The sequence below is a fragment of the Heterocephalus glaber genome, unplaced genomic scaffold (assembly GCF_053883595.1).
Source record: "Heterocephalus glaber isolate CG9 unplaced genomic scaffold, H.glaber_assembly_v1.0 deba00001442, whole genome shotgun sequence".
Lineage (NCBI taxonomy): Eukaryota > Metazoa > Chordata > Mammalia > Rodentia > Bathyergidae > Heterocephalus > Heterocephalus glaber.
Genome location: NW_028258296.1, coordinates 36,171,781 through 36,186,782, shown reverse-complemented (window position 1 = coordinate 36,186,782; position 15,002 = coordinate 36,171,781). Strand labels below are relative to the sequence as shown.

General features: G+C 37.3%; 1 protein-coding gene across 4 annotated transcripts in view; it reads right to left on the bottom strand.

Annotated features, from left to right (window-relative positions):
• The window catches only part of Slc30a7 (solute carrier family 30 member 7), a 100,068-nt gene extending 85,376 nt beyond the window's left edge, over positions 1-14,692 (bottom strand). The window contains exons 1-2 of one of the 4 annotated variants that reach the window (XM_021247855.2): positions 14,521-14,692; positions 13,680-13,781 (exon numbers count right to left, since the gene is read on the bottom strand). Coding sequence is in view for 2 of the 4 variants with exons in the window: in XM_021247854.2 (XP_021103513.1) it covers positions 13,680-13,781; positions 13,987-14,066 (182 nt within the window). In the remaining 2 variants the exon portion in view is untranslated. Of the gene's footprint in view, positions 1-418; positions 1,174-13,679; positions 13,782-13,986; positions 14,265-14,520 lie in introns of those variants that run through there. The other 3 variants (XM_021247854.2, XM_087213197.1, XM_087213198.1) reach the window with 3 other exon arrangements.
• Between the last annotated feature and the right edge of the window lie 310 nt (positions 14,693-15,002).

The following is a 15,002-nucleotide window of genomic DNA, read 5'->3' as shown; positions in this document are numbered from 1 at the left end:
AGGTGATCTGGAAGTCTTTTTTTTGAGACTTATTTACGTGTTTTCTCATTTCGACTGGTGGGGGGGGCTGTTAGCGCCTGCATGGATTACCTCCTCTGAGCTGGGAGAGGTGGGACAGGGGCCGGGAGCAGCGGTATGGATGGTGGCCCAAAAGCCCTTTCCTCTGGGCTGGGAGCAGCGGAAGGGATGGTGGCCAGGAAGCCCCTTCCTCTGGACCAGGAGCAGTGGGATGGTAGCTCAGAAGCCCCTACCTCTGGGCTGGGGGCGGTGGGAGGGATGGTGGCCCAAAAGCCCTTTCCTCTGAGCTGGGAGCAGTGGGAAGGAAGGTGGACAGGTAGCCCCTTCCTCTGGACCAGGAGCATTGGGACGGCGGCCCACAAGCCCCTACCTCTGGGCTGGGAGCAGTGGGACTCAGTACCGTGGTCTGGTGGTCCGGTGTCCTCTGCATCTTTGTAGTGTGGAACCAGGTGGCTGCCTGTCTGCAATGGGCTGATTTGGTGTCTTCCACGCGACTCGTGACCTCGGTAGGGCGTGCACAGACCTGCCTGTCTGCAGCGGGCTGATGTGGCATGTTCCGCACCACTCAGGACCTCGGTAAGGTCATTTCTAGTATCTTATAAAGATAATTTAGAATAGAATAGGAAAAACTAAAAGTTTTCTTTGAAAATACCAACAAAATTACTAAACTTTAGACTAACCAAGAAAAACCATATTATGAACTATAGACCAACAAATTAGATAGTATAGACAAAACAAATACCTAGAAACAATTTAGCAAGACTGACTAAAAAATAATCTGTGGTAGACCTATGACAAGATAAAAGACTGAATTAGTAATATTAAGACTTCCAGAAAGAAAATAAGTCCAATGTTAGTTTTACAGGAAAATTCTCTGAAACATTTAAAAGAAATATTAATCCTAAATCTTACAAACTCTTCCAAAAAACAGAAAATGAGGGAATATTTCCCAAAGATAAAACTAGTACAACTCTAATATCAAAACCAGGCAAAACTTCACAAGAGAAAACAGACCAGTCTCTTAAAAATGGGCCAGGGATTTAGCTCAGTGGTTTCGTCACCTGCTCCGCAAGCACAAAGACTCGAGTTCAATCCCCAGTACCGAAAAAATAGAAATATGTATACAAAAATCTTCAACAAAACAATGAAGCTAGGCTATATATAAAACAGATATATATATATATATATATATATATATATATATCTCATGATCAAGGAAGATTTAACCCTATATACAAGTGTAGTTTAATATATGAAAATCAATCAATGTGATATACCATATCAGTAGACTAAAGGACAAAAACTGCATGACCATTTCAATAGCTCACTGAAAAATGTTTAACCAAAAATCCAACCTCTTCATGACAAAAACACTCAACAAAATTGAGATAGAACTTTTTCAACTTGATATACAGCATCCACAACAATCCCATAGTTAACATCACCATCACTAGGAAGTCTGCTTTCCCTGAAGATCAGCAACAAAACAAGGATGTCTCTCAACATCACTATTTACCATTTTACTGGAGACTGTAACCAAGGCAATTAAGCAGGAATTACAAGAAAATGTACCCTGATTGGAAGAGAAAAAAAATTTTTCAGAAGACCTATCTTGTACAGTATATAGAAAATCTAAAGGATATACCATACTTAAAAAAATTAAAACAAATTCAGTAAGTTTAGAAGATACACTGACACATTAAAATGAACTATATCCCTATACAGTAACAAAAAACGAAAATGAAATTTATAAAACATCTATTAACAATATCAAATACAAAAATTTAAATTCTTAACAATAAATGTAATCAAAAAAGCACAAAACTTATACTCTGAAAGCTACAACTGTTAAACAAAATTAAAGATGACCTGAACAGGTGGAAAGATTTCCGTATTTATGGATCAGAAAATTTTCTTTTTGAAAGACTGAAACCAGGGCCTTGTATATGTTGAGCACATGCTCTACTACTAAACTATATCCCCAGACACAGAAGATAATATTTTTAAGGTGTCACATTTCCCTAAATAGTCTACAGATTCAATTTACAGTCCATCAAAATCCAAGCTAACTTCTTTGGAGAAATAAACCAGCTGATCTTAAAATTCATATGGTAAATCAATGGACTTAAAAAAGCCAAAATAATATGGAAAAAAAGACAGCAAAGTTGGAGGATTCATACTTCCCAATTTCAAAACCTGAAAAGCTACATTAATTAAAACTGTGTGATACTGGCATAATGGTAAACATAGAGACCAAAGTAGCAAAATTTAGAGCATCAAAATAAATCATCACATAAATGATTCTTTTTTTTTTTTTGAGACACAGTCTTGCTTTGTAGTTCAGGCTGGCCCTGAAGTCACTATGTAGACCAGGCTGGTCTCAAACTCTTGGAGATCCTCCTGCCTCAGCCCCCTGAGTGGTGAGATTACAGACATGTGCCACCACATCCAGTGACAGATTGATTTTTGACAAAGATGCTGAAGTAATTTAATGGTGACTTTTTTTTTTTTTAAACAAATACTGCTTTCACAAAATCATGGTAGTACAGCTGAGTATCTACATGCAAAAATGATTCTGGATCCTTTACATCCTATGCAAAAATGAACTCAAAGTAAACTAAGAGCTAAAACTGTAGAACCCTTATAATACAGGAGTTTTGGATTAGGTGATGATTTTTTACATATGAAATCAAAAGCACAAGCCATAGAAGGAGACAATGCACAGAATGAAAGAAAATATTTGCCTGACAAATATTTGCCCTGACAAGGGGCTTGTAACCAGAATATATGAGGAGCTGTTAAAACTCAACAAAAGTTACACAACCCAGTACTCAAAATAGACAAAAGATGTGAACAGACATTTTCTCAAAAATGTATAGCCAAAACGTACATGAAGATACTCAATATCATCAACTACAAGGAAATGAAAATCAAAACCACAATGAAAAAATAATTTCACACCCACTAGAATGACTATGATGAAAGACAGATTAATAACCACTTTTGGCAAAGATGTGACACTACTAAAATGTTACACGACAAAAAAGTAAATGAAATATTAACACAAATACAAGACAGTTGAACCTTGAAAACATTACACTATTTGAGAGGAATCAGTCTGAAAAGATCATATACTGTATGATTTCATTTAAATGAAACATCCAAAATAGGCAAATCCATAAACAGTAAGTAGAAGTTGCCTAGAAGTGATTCAGCTAATGGGATGAGGGACCTAATGAGGATTTCCTCTTGGGGTAATAAAATATTCTAAATCTGATAGTTATGATAGTTTTACAACTCTACTGTATATACTAAAAGCCACATAATTATACACTTTAAAGGGTAAGTTGTATGGTATGAGAATTATATGTCAGTAAGGCTTTATTTTATAGATATTTAGTGCAGTACTTGCAAGCTACAGCCTACAGGACAAATCTAGGCAACTGTTTTTATAAATTTTATTGAAATACAATTATGCTCACTAGTTTATGTATTATCTACAGTTGTTTTTGTGCTATAACAGTACAGTGGAGTAGTTTACTAAGTTGCCCAGGCTGGGCTCAAACTTGTGATCCTCTTGCCTTAGCCTCCCAGAGTGCTGGGATTATAGTTGTGCACTACCATGCTTACCTTAACTGTCATAATTTAAAGATTCATATTATGTACACCAAAACAACCACTAAAACAATGCTACTAAAGAAGGGACAGAAAGTCTTCTAATACAAAGCAGATGTTCCATTACCACTGGAGGAGGAAATTTATTGCCACCTAAGACCACAACCATATACACAAAATTTGGCTACCATGGGAGGTGGAGTAAAAATATTAGTGAAAGTATACTCCTAAGGTCTAGACTTAGGGGGTCCAACAAAAATTGAAACTAGGTCAATCAAACAAATAACCCTCTGTTCTCAGAACAAACCTACCACTGAATAAGAAGCAACAGCAATGAGTAGTTTGGGGAGGGAGGGGGAGTAAGAGCAAGAAGGGCTTCTGTAGCACATATATACAAAGACTACCGAATGCACAAGTTCTGATCAACTCATAGCCTGACAGATGAGGCATTCCTCTTTCTAGGTATAACTACTATTACCTCAGTGTCTACAGCTCTTTACTCACAATGTCCAGCATGTATCAGAAATTTCAAGACACATAAAGAGAGCAAGATACAGAACTTATTGAACTGATTTTGAAAACAACAGACGTAGACTAACACATCAGCTTACATATTGAAACTATCACAACTGTGATTAATATACTAAAGGATTTTTGAAAAAGGTAGACAAAGGGGCCGGGGATTTAGTTCAGTGGTTCCACCACCTGCTTTGCAAGTGCAAGGTCCCAAGTGTGATCCCCGGTACCCACCCCCGCCAAAAAAAAACTTTGGCTCTTGAAAAAGGTAGACAATGCACAAACTAATAATTTCAGGAAAGCAATGACAAGTAATCAAGTGCAAATGCTAGAAATAAAAACAAAGTATAAGCAATGAAGAATTCTTCCACTTCATTTACTGGACACAGATAAGGTATGAAATCACTGAACTTAAAGAAAGGTTGATAAAATTTTCTAAAAGCAATCATATATCATCAATTCAGTCTTTAAAATCAAGCTTCTGAAGTAAGAATGCCTGGGTTCAAATCTCACTTCCACAATTGTAACCATCTATTTGCTTCGCTTGTTTACACTTCAATTAAGCCATCACTCAAACAGAGCAACAGTTCAAAAGTGTCATAATTACTGTAATTTTAGATAATATACATGAAACACGTATAACAGTGCAACCTAGGCATATTAAAGCCATACCAATATTCCTGATAGTAGTATTACTAACACATTATTATGTTAACTATAAATTAATACCTTATAATATCTGGTCTTTCCAAGCATGACCTATAGCTCTTAACACTTAACTACATGCTAGAACTTTCATCAATTGGAAGTGCTACAAACTAAAATTCAAAAACACAATTCATATAAATATAAAAAGCATTTTTAAATTTTTTCAAATAATATAATTATTGGAATAGTTAAGAGTTGGAAACTGAGGTCAAAACATACTATTCACCCATTAGAAAGCACCAAATTTATACATCTGAGGGGTATGTTACTCATACAGTTCTCTCAGATTTGATATTCTAACAATTGTTCTTGGATAGTTAGTTATATCACCAAAATACTACATACCTGAAAGAAAACAGCTATAAAACACTGAAAATAATTATTTAACTTTATTATATTTTGAAGTATGAAGGACTCACTTGGAGAATTTCTCTGCACAGACAGCCCTTATTTAACAACTGATTTCGATCCTGCCACTAAATGAACTGGTCGCTAAATGAGGAACTGAATATGGATGTACACTACAATATTCACAACAGCGAAATGGTCAAAGGAAACTCCAACTTGATGACTTTGCTCTTATTTGTATAACTCTTACATGCAGTACTGTAATGTATTACAGAACATAAAACTACAGTACTGTATGGTACAGTACTATCAGCAAAAATTACAGTACTGTACAAACAAGGTGTACTGTACAAAAGACATTGAGGCTCTATAAACAAGATGTACAGAGCTGTACCCAAAAAAAAGACAGGTCATACATCCAAGCAGCATGTCATAAATCTGAGCAGTAGGTCTTTAAACGAGAAATATCTATACTGTGTTATGAAACCATTAATGAAGATATCATCTATTATTTTGTTTTCTACTGCCTAATAAAGAACTAATATGGCAACATGCTGTTAAAATTTGGTTTCAGAAAACCATTTTCTATTCTGATAAAACAGCCTGGTTGTGTTAATGTTATGGATTTTATAACTAAATTTAAGTCAACTTTAGTACCTATATTAGTTAACACATTTAACAGGTTTATTTTTTCCTTGCTATGCATGGTTTTTAATGTTTTCATTTTCTAATGTATGTTTTATTCTATACATGAATCTTATTTTAAATGATGGTAACTATTTTATATGGGATACTTTCTAAATAAATATAAGTAAATAAAGTTAATGGTTCGTTGATCTAAACATATATTTAATAAAACAATACATCATGGATTGAACTGTAACTGTCAGTACCCCCATTTATTTCATTTAGAAATAGGTTTAATACAGACATAATTAGTTAAGATTAGGTTATAGCAGGCCAGGGATTTAGCTCAGTGGTTCCAACGCCTTCCTCATAAGTGCAAGCGTAAGGTCCTGAGTTTGATCCCTGCTACCATAAAAAAATACTAGGTTATAGCTCCTAGCACAGAGGAGGAGGCTTCTGGGGCGACGTGCCACTGCTCCCAGCACAGAGGAGGTAAGCCAGGCAGGCGCCAGCAGCACCCCTCACACCCCACTGAAATGAGAAGACACGTAAACAAGCCTTAAGACCAGACTTCCAGATCACCTACAGCAACCCCACAGGGAAGCGAGATGGAACACTCTGATACTCAACCACTTGGACTCCCTGAACTGGCAACAAAAGAGGATCTGGAAAAAACGAAATCAGAAATAATTTCTCAGAGAACAACAGAGATTGTGCCCATAGTGCAAGACATGATTAATAAATCTAGAGAGGAGTTAAGGAACATGATGGAATCTCAACATAGGAAACAAATGGAATCCATGAAACAGATGAAAACACATTTCCAGGAGATTAAAAACTCCACTGAAAGTCTACACAGCAGAATGAGCCAATGTGAGGACAGAGTTGCAGATATAGAACATAAGATTGCAATTAGTGACCAGGAAAAGAAAAATTGCTTTAAAATTATAAGAGACCATGAGAAATCAATCCAGCAGCTGCTAGATGATGCAAGGAAGAATAACATAAGACGGATTGGAGTCAATGAAGAAACAAGAGTGCAGATGACATAAAAAGAACTGTTCACAGAAGTCATGGCAGAAAACTTCCCAAGCAGGAGAAAAGAACTTGACATACAGATAAGTGGGCATATAGGACTCCAACTAGTCTTGATCAAAAAAAAAATCTACACATAGACATATAATTGTTAAGATTCCAGAAACTCAACAGAAGAACAAAATTCTACAAGCAGTGAGAGAAAAGAAACAAATCACATACAAAGGAAAGCCCATCAGAATCACAGCAGACTTCCCAATGCAAACCCTCAAGGCTAGAAGAGCTTGGAGTGACATATTTCAAGCCCTAAAGGAAAACAGCCTCCAACCCAGATTGATGTACCCTGCAAAATTATCTTTCAAAATTGATGGAGAAATAAGATCCTTTCATGACAAAGAGCACCTTAGGAACTTCGTGAATACCAAACCAGCACTCCAAAAAATTTTAGACAATATCCTAGGAAAATACAATGAGGATCACAACCCCAGGAAGCCCAGCAGAATGAATCCATCAGGCACGACAAGAAATTAAATGCAAAGGGGGAGATTCCAATAAAAAGATTAGGTTATAAAGTGGTACCTAATCCAAATGACTGGTGTCCTGAAAAAAAGGGAAATCGGGGGAGATATATACACACACACACACAGAGGAGATCACCATATAAAGTTAAATCAGACAACAGATGATCTTTTACAAGCCATGAAATAACAAAGATTACCAACAAACCAGGTGAAGGTGCTGGAATTACGGAGGACAGAGCAACACCTTCTCAGAGCCCTCAGAAGGAATCAACCCTGCTGACACTGAATCTAAGATTTTTAACCACCACAACTGTGAGACAATAAATTTCTGTTGTTTAAGCTAGCTACCTGTTAGTATTTTGTTACAGTAGCCAAGTAAACTATTTTTTTCAATAAATTTACTTCCTATACATTCAAAACACACAAAATACTATCTTAAAGGGAAAGCAGAGCCAGGGATTTACTTCAGTGGTTCCACTGCCTGCCTGGCAAGCGCAAGGTCCCAAGTTCGATCCCCAATACAAAAAAAAAAAGAAAAGGGAAAGTAGAAAAGATAAATCCCGTTTGTATACTACAGCAATCAAAAGAGCATAGCATAGCAATTTTAATACTTATCAAAACGAAGTTTTAATCTTAATCAAAATTTAAATAATTTTTATTTCAATATTTTATTTTTAGTATTTAATAAAATGTTATCCTACTTGGAAAACCACTTCCTCTTCTGAGATGGGAGAATATCATGTCCACTTAAAGCAGTGTGATATGAGATATTTTCCCTTAAACCTGATACCATGATTTGAAAGCTGCTTAGCTACAAACATGTAGTGAAACCCTTCTGAAAAGCCACTTGCTTCCAGTTTTATGCTTATCTACCATACATTAAAATGTTGCCCTTAGGAAAGTCAATTTTATTGTTCATTTTCAATATCAGCAAATGTTTCTGGTTATGAATTATCTTTTGAACTGTGTGGCATAAACTTGTTTTAAAAATACAGGTAGCATACAGAATAAGATTATATGATTTCCACATCAAATATAACTTCAGTAAAACATGACAACCTAATTGTTAAAAATCAGCATACTTGTTTCAGGCTCCTCTTTAAGTACTAGTTTCTTTAAAATGTATTTTTAAACTTTTTAAGTACTTACTAATGGACATTTTAATAAGGAAAATTTTCTTAAGCTATAAAGGATAAATCTAAACACTAAAGCAAAGTAGAATAAATGTGAACAGAACATACTTTTGAAAAGGATTTTATTTTTGGCCTCCTGGAGGTAAAAACAAAGGTAGAAAGAGGACCTATAAATTATGAGACCTATATGATTTTTGACATATCAACCAAATACTATGCATGAATCTTGAATTCTCATCTGTAAAACCAAATATAAGAAGAATTTATCAAAGCAATGGGGACATGTGAACACTTACTAACTGATTGGACATTTGATATTAACACCATTTGATAATGGTTTTGGTGTTATACTGATAAAAAGGGGAAGCTCTTACCTTTTTGAGACTCATCCCAAGTAGTTATAGAAATTATTTACTTATTCATTTATTTATTTTTTGGTGGTATTGGGGATTGAACCCAGGTCCTTTGTATTGAGCAACATCCCCAGACTTTTAGTTTTATGTCCAGTCTACGTTTCACTAAGTCGCTAAGTTACCCAGCCTGGGCTCAAACTTGTGATCCTCCCACTTCAGCCTCCCAGAGTGCTGGAATTAGAAGCATATGCTACCGTGCCAGGCAGTTATAGAAAAAGTGGTAACTTTCATCTGCTTAAACCAATTCAATGCTGGGACAGAGATAACAAATAGAAGGAAATAGGCTATGTCTTGTTAAAGGTTAAGCCCAGGTGATAAGTACATGAGGTCCATTAAATTCTTTACTTTTATATATGTTTAAAATTTTACATGATAAAAAAATTTTTTAAAGGACTATTGGTAACTAAGTTAATTATATATCCATTTTGGTTGTTAAACATCAATGCAAAATTAAATACAAGAGATCATCATAATTCACAAACCCCTTACTAGCTGGTTCCACATGGTTAAAAAAAAAGGGGGGGGGAAACCATTATCAATTTATTATCAAGAAACTAGAAAATCCTTAGGATCCTAACGTAGTAATGCTAATAAACTAATGAGCTGCAGTGAAATAATTTCTCTCTATTATATAATCCCTTATTTAAAATTACTCAGCAGGGCTGGGGATTTAGCTCAGTGGTACCGCTCCTGCCTTGCAAGGTCCTGAGTTCAATCCTTGGTACCAAAAAATAAAATAAAATAAAATAAAATAATTCAGCAAATGAAATATTTATCTAAGTTTGTAAGGTAAAAAATAACAGACTACAGGAAAACAGAAGCCATCAACATACCTGGTACGTACTGCTGTCTTTTTTTTTTTTTTGGTACCAGGGATCAAACTCAGATCCTTGCGCTTGCGAGGTAGGCAGCAGAACCACTGAACTAAATCCCTGGCCCCATTAATGCTGTCTTTTGAGAAGAGAAAGCTGATAAAAGACTAAACAATTTTAACCTAAAAGAAAAATGTGTTCTAAATGGAAGCATTTTTCTTTACCAATAGTTTATTTTACAGGCTTATTATAATGACATATTATATAGAAGTAGGACCAAATGCCCAGTATTGCCTTAAACATTTCTTGCACAAATATTTACTTTGTTAATATAAAGAAATTCACCTCTAGAGTTATTGAGTTTCTTCTGTTTCTAAGGGAAAATGGTTCCAACAGCTGTGGTAAACAATACAACTGACATTAAACTTTTTAAATACATGGTAAAGTAAAATAAAACAAAAAAAATTAGAAAAAGCAAACTCTTAAGATACTAGAAAAAAAAGTTATAATGTGGTTCAGAAAAATTTAGGTAACAGTTACTACAGCCCCTGCTGCTACTTCGGAAAGTACAAAACTCTAGGCCTCAATTTTCTACCTACAGAAGATGCTAGATCTCTTCCTCCAGTTTGATTTCCAGAACCTATGGTATCCACATATTTCCTCCCTTCCTTAAATAAAGAATCCTTGATTTTTAGCAGACCACATGTTTGACTAGACCACATTTGCAACTAGGCATGATCATGTCATTAAAGTTGAGGTGAAAGTACAGTTAACATCTACATAAATCTCCTTAAAAGACAATGTGCACACCCTTTGTGTATTTTTCTCTACACTGTAGATACTGTGCTGCAAGAAATGGCTTATCAGGGGCAAGGGATTTAGCTCAGTGGTTCTGCGGCCTGCCTCGCAAGTGTAAGGTCCCGACTTCAATCCCCGGTACCAAAAAAATAGAAAAAAAAAAGAAAGAAATGGCTTGCCATCTTAAATAGAAGGTATTAATTACCTTGTTTAAGCAACATTTTGGAGTTTTCCTGTACATTGCAAATAAATCCTCAATGGTTCAAAACTACACTCTTATATTACCTTGTGACTGAATAGTTATTCAATAATAAATAAGTGGCTGAAAAATATAATATTGGAAGGAAATGAATAATAGGAGAAAGGGAAAAAAACATAATGTTCCTACCATTTTCCTCCTAAGAATGACAGAAAGTTTAATATTTTGGGGTTTTTTCCCCTAATGAGGTAGTTAGCATGTCTAGTATTGATAAATTTCATAAATTCATTCTTCCTTCATTCTTTCATTCAGTTGATAAATATTAAGCACATGTGCCATGTATTGAGGTGCTTAAATAAGACAGCAAAAGATTTGTATTTTAACAAACCTTACATTCAAGCTGAAAGGTGAAAGAGAATAGATATTTAATGGAGGAAAAATACATAAATAACTTAGCTATTATTCCACCAAAGAGTCCTTTTTACCATTAAAAATATAAATCAATTGTTGCGGTTAACAATAAAGTGACAAAAGCTCATGCCTTCAAAAAAAAGAAGAATGTAAATCAATTGTAATTGAGTGTTTCTGTTAAAATGAAGGATCTGAAAACTAGAAAAACTGAATATTTGCTGTGCAACTGTATCAACTGCTTCTATGAGCCATTATTAGTGAAAAGTGTTTTATTCATATTTAATCCCTATCAGGAAAAATTTTGATACTTTGTGTTCTTAACAACTTGAAATTTATTTTTATTCACTTAAGTTAAACAGAGAAATGAGTATGAAAACCAAAGTGGGTTTTGGTGAGAAATTTATAAAGGAACTTAAAATTGAACCCATAAGCATAGAGAAAATCTAGACAAATCAAGATATTATTGATCAGGTTCAGGGATTTAGCTCAGTGGTTCCACCTTTTGCCTCGCAGGTGCAAGATCCCCAGTTCGATCCCCGGTACCAAAATAAAAAATAAAAAAAGGTATTATTGTTCAGTCAACAAAAGAACTGAAAATTTTGGTATCTAAATAAAACATAGAAAGGAAGATTATTAGGAAAAGGCTAGAGTAATTTCTAAATATGCTCAAACATCAATGTAAAAGTTTATACTTCACATCCACTCATAAAAAATAATATTGGGGAGTGAATGATTGCAGTTGTATTAGTTAATATACATGGGCACAAGAAAACGAACACTTGCTAAATGATCGAGGTATACAAGACACCAAAGCTACACTTCAAATCTGGAGGAGACAACAATACAATGGAAGAATAAACTAGAAGGGTACAGAAGTCACCTAAGGGGAGCAGAACAAGATCCAAGAGAAGAGCAAATTAACTAAGGGCACATCAAGTCACCTACCAGCAATGCTTTTCTTATGTTCTAATGTACTTTGACAAATGGCTGTGAAAATAATGGCCTTAATCTTTTCCTTCATTGATCTTTACATATCAAAAGTCACTACATATTTAACATTCCATGAAAGATGTGTTTTAAGCACTTCAAATATGAATCCCTTGAAAACGATATTTCATAAAGTGATTTGTGCTGATATAGGGTCATAGTGAAATGTAAGGCACTGCAATGTAAAGTAACTGTAGCAAAATGTGCAAATGTAAACCACAATCAGCACATATGCCAAAATTATGGCATAATTTAGAAAGAGGAAAACACAAAATATTGTATACTCATGATTAAAGTACACCTATTCAAATACAAGTTAAGACTATGGTGCTTTCAACGTGTATAATACATTAAGAATGTCAACTTTATAGGGTTAAAAAAATAATCTGATGCAGTATCCTTAAAACACACACACACACACACACCAGAGGATTCAACACAGTTATTAAATATATCAAGATTTAATTGTGTAAATATGCCTTTTACACTCAAGCAGTGATAAACCAATAACCGTTATAATATGTTGATTATTGAGTATTTGATAAAACTAAGTGACAGCTGAATTTATAAGCCCACTTTTTCAAATTAACAGTACAGATAACACAAAACCTGGTGACAGTAGCTAATGTCATTATTAAATTAACAGAGATAAAGATCAAAGAATAATTCTTTCTGTAAATGGACTCTAAAGAACAGACTACTTAATTAATAGAAAATAAAGCATAAGTGACACAGCTTCCTAGTCTAGGGTCCAATATCTATTTCAGAGAACCTCACAACACCTGGAAGCTTTACATAAAATTCTGCGTGTTGACTTTCATCAGACTCTTAAGTGGATTTAAGATCTAAAACTGGAGTGCACTTAGAAGTGATGATTTTACTGTCAACAGAACAATTTTATGAGACCAAGATATTCAATAGCAAATACCTGAATAATGCTAATTTCATTTCCATAGAGTAAATTTTCTTCTCCCAAAGTGCTTTCCAAAAGACAAACAGCAACAACAAAAAAAACAAAGGTGATACCAAAACCCAAGCCAAGAGATGCTTTTAGAAATCCATATAGGATTTTCTACTGCAGTCAAGACCAGAAGGCATGATAAAATTTCAGCATTAAAAAGAGAATGACATACACTTTCCAGGATATCCCTTTATAAATCTTTTCAAAGGTCATTCAAAGACTTAATAAATTAAGCTGAACGCCTCAGATATTCCCTTTCAGAATCTTAAAGGTGAAATCCAAATGCCACTCCCCCACAGACAGCCTGGGAACAGGTTTTTCCCAATTCCAAATGGGTAAAACTAAGGTTTGCAGGGTTCAGAGATGAGGGACAAGTGGGCAGTAACATGATAGGCTTTGGATCTTGAGAAATGTGGTCTTGCCAATTTGGTGCGGGTAGGAAAAAGCAACTCAGTAGCAGAGGTGGCGGCAAAGGTAAGACCTGAACGTCCCGGTAAGGAGCTACGTGGCACTAACCAAACAAGGCTTGGTCTCCCCTACTCCTGCTTCCGCCCCAACCACTTTCCCCTTCGGTTACCAGTTGCTCCAGATGCCATAGAGTAGTTCCACAAAAGCAAAAGAGAGATTCAGGCACAGGAAGAAAAACAGGTTCCGAGACGTCTTGTCCGACAGGATAGACCTGGAGATGACACAAATGTGGAAGAGGTGTAGAGTAAAAGGGGTGCAGGGACCTCGAAGCTGAGTGTCCCTTTCAAGACCCTCCCAGTCCACACGCTCCTTTCCCCATAGCAGAAAGCTGAGGGTGCGTCAGGGGCGCTCGCCATCCTTAGTCTGGGCTTTCTTTCCTGCCCGACACCCCCTTCCCAACAAACAGCACCCCGCACCTAAACCAGCCCGAGATCTTGCCGAACAGATTGAACTTGGGTGGTTTGTACTCATCATCCTTGATGGACAGAGGCAACATCTTCTCCCCCCGGTGAAGGGCCGGGCCTACTCCTTTCTAGAAGTGGCTCCGTGGGGTGACTGTCGTGACAGCAGTTGAGGACTCAGACGAAAACCCCCAGAGGTTGACGGCGGCCGCGCGCCACTGGCGGACACAGACCCAGACACACACCCGGGAACTTGCCGACTTCCGGCCGGGGCCGCGCAACGCGTGCTGGGACTGGAAAGGGAGGGGGCGTGTCTGAGGCGGGGCCTCCGCTGCAGGGGCGGGGCCTCCATGGGGTTTCGTAGGGGCTACAGTGGGCAGGGGAAGAGGTGGGCGGCTACCGGGGGAATGGAGGAGCTGAGCAGGGTGGGGGTGGGGGTGGGGGTGAGGTCCCGCTACCTGGACCCAGGAAAAAATTCCTGACTTGGCGCCCTGCAGACTAGACTGGGTCGCCGGTTGAGAGCCTGCTCACCCCGCCCGGTCCGCCTACCGCCTGCCATGGTTCCCGGATGCGCTGGGGTCAGCGCGGGTCTCTCAGTCAGTAACGCCCGGGGCCCTGAGTCCGGGCGCTGTAGGTCGCGGTGCTTAGAATGCAGGTGGCTACGTGTCCCGCCCCCGGTGCCGGACGTGCCAGTGATGCTTTTGCTGGGTGAACGCTATAGTAACCCACGCCCGAAAACAGCGCCTGGCCCTCCTGGCCTGCCATGCAGGAGGCCGCCGTTCAGTGTCTTTCGAAAGACTTAAAGATATTTAAGAGAGCCCTTTTCTAAAGAGAGCCCAGAGACAGACTGGAGGTTTGGTTACTGCATTGCCTCCCCGATAGTCTTAGCCGCTAGAAACTCGGGACTGCGCTTCCCTTTTGCTTTCAGGTCATCCCCGAGCTCAGAGCTTGGCTGCCCACTTCAGGGAGGTGTGGAGGTCCCTCCTCGGCCCCTTTCCGGGACAGTGTTTGGGAAAGGTCAGGTGGTCCGT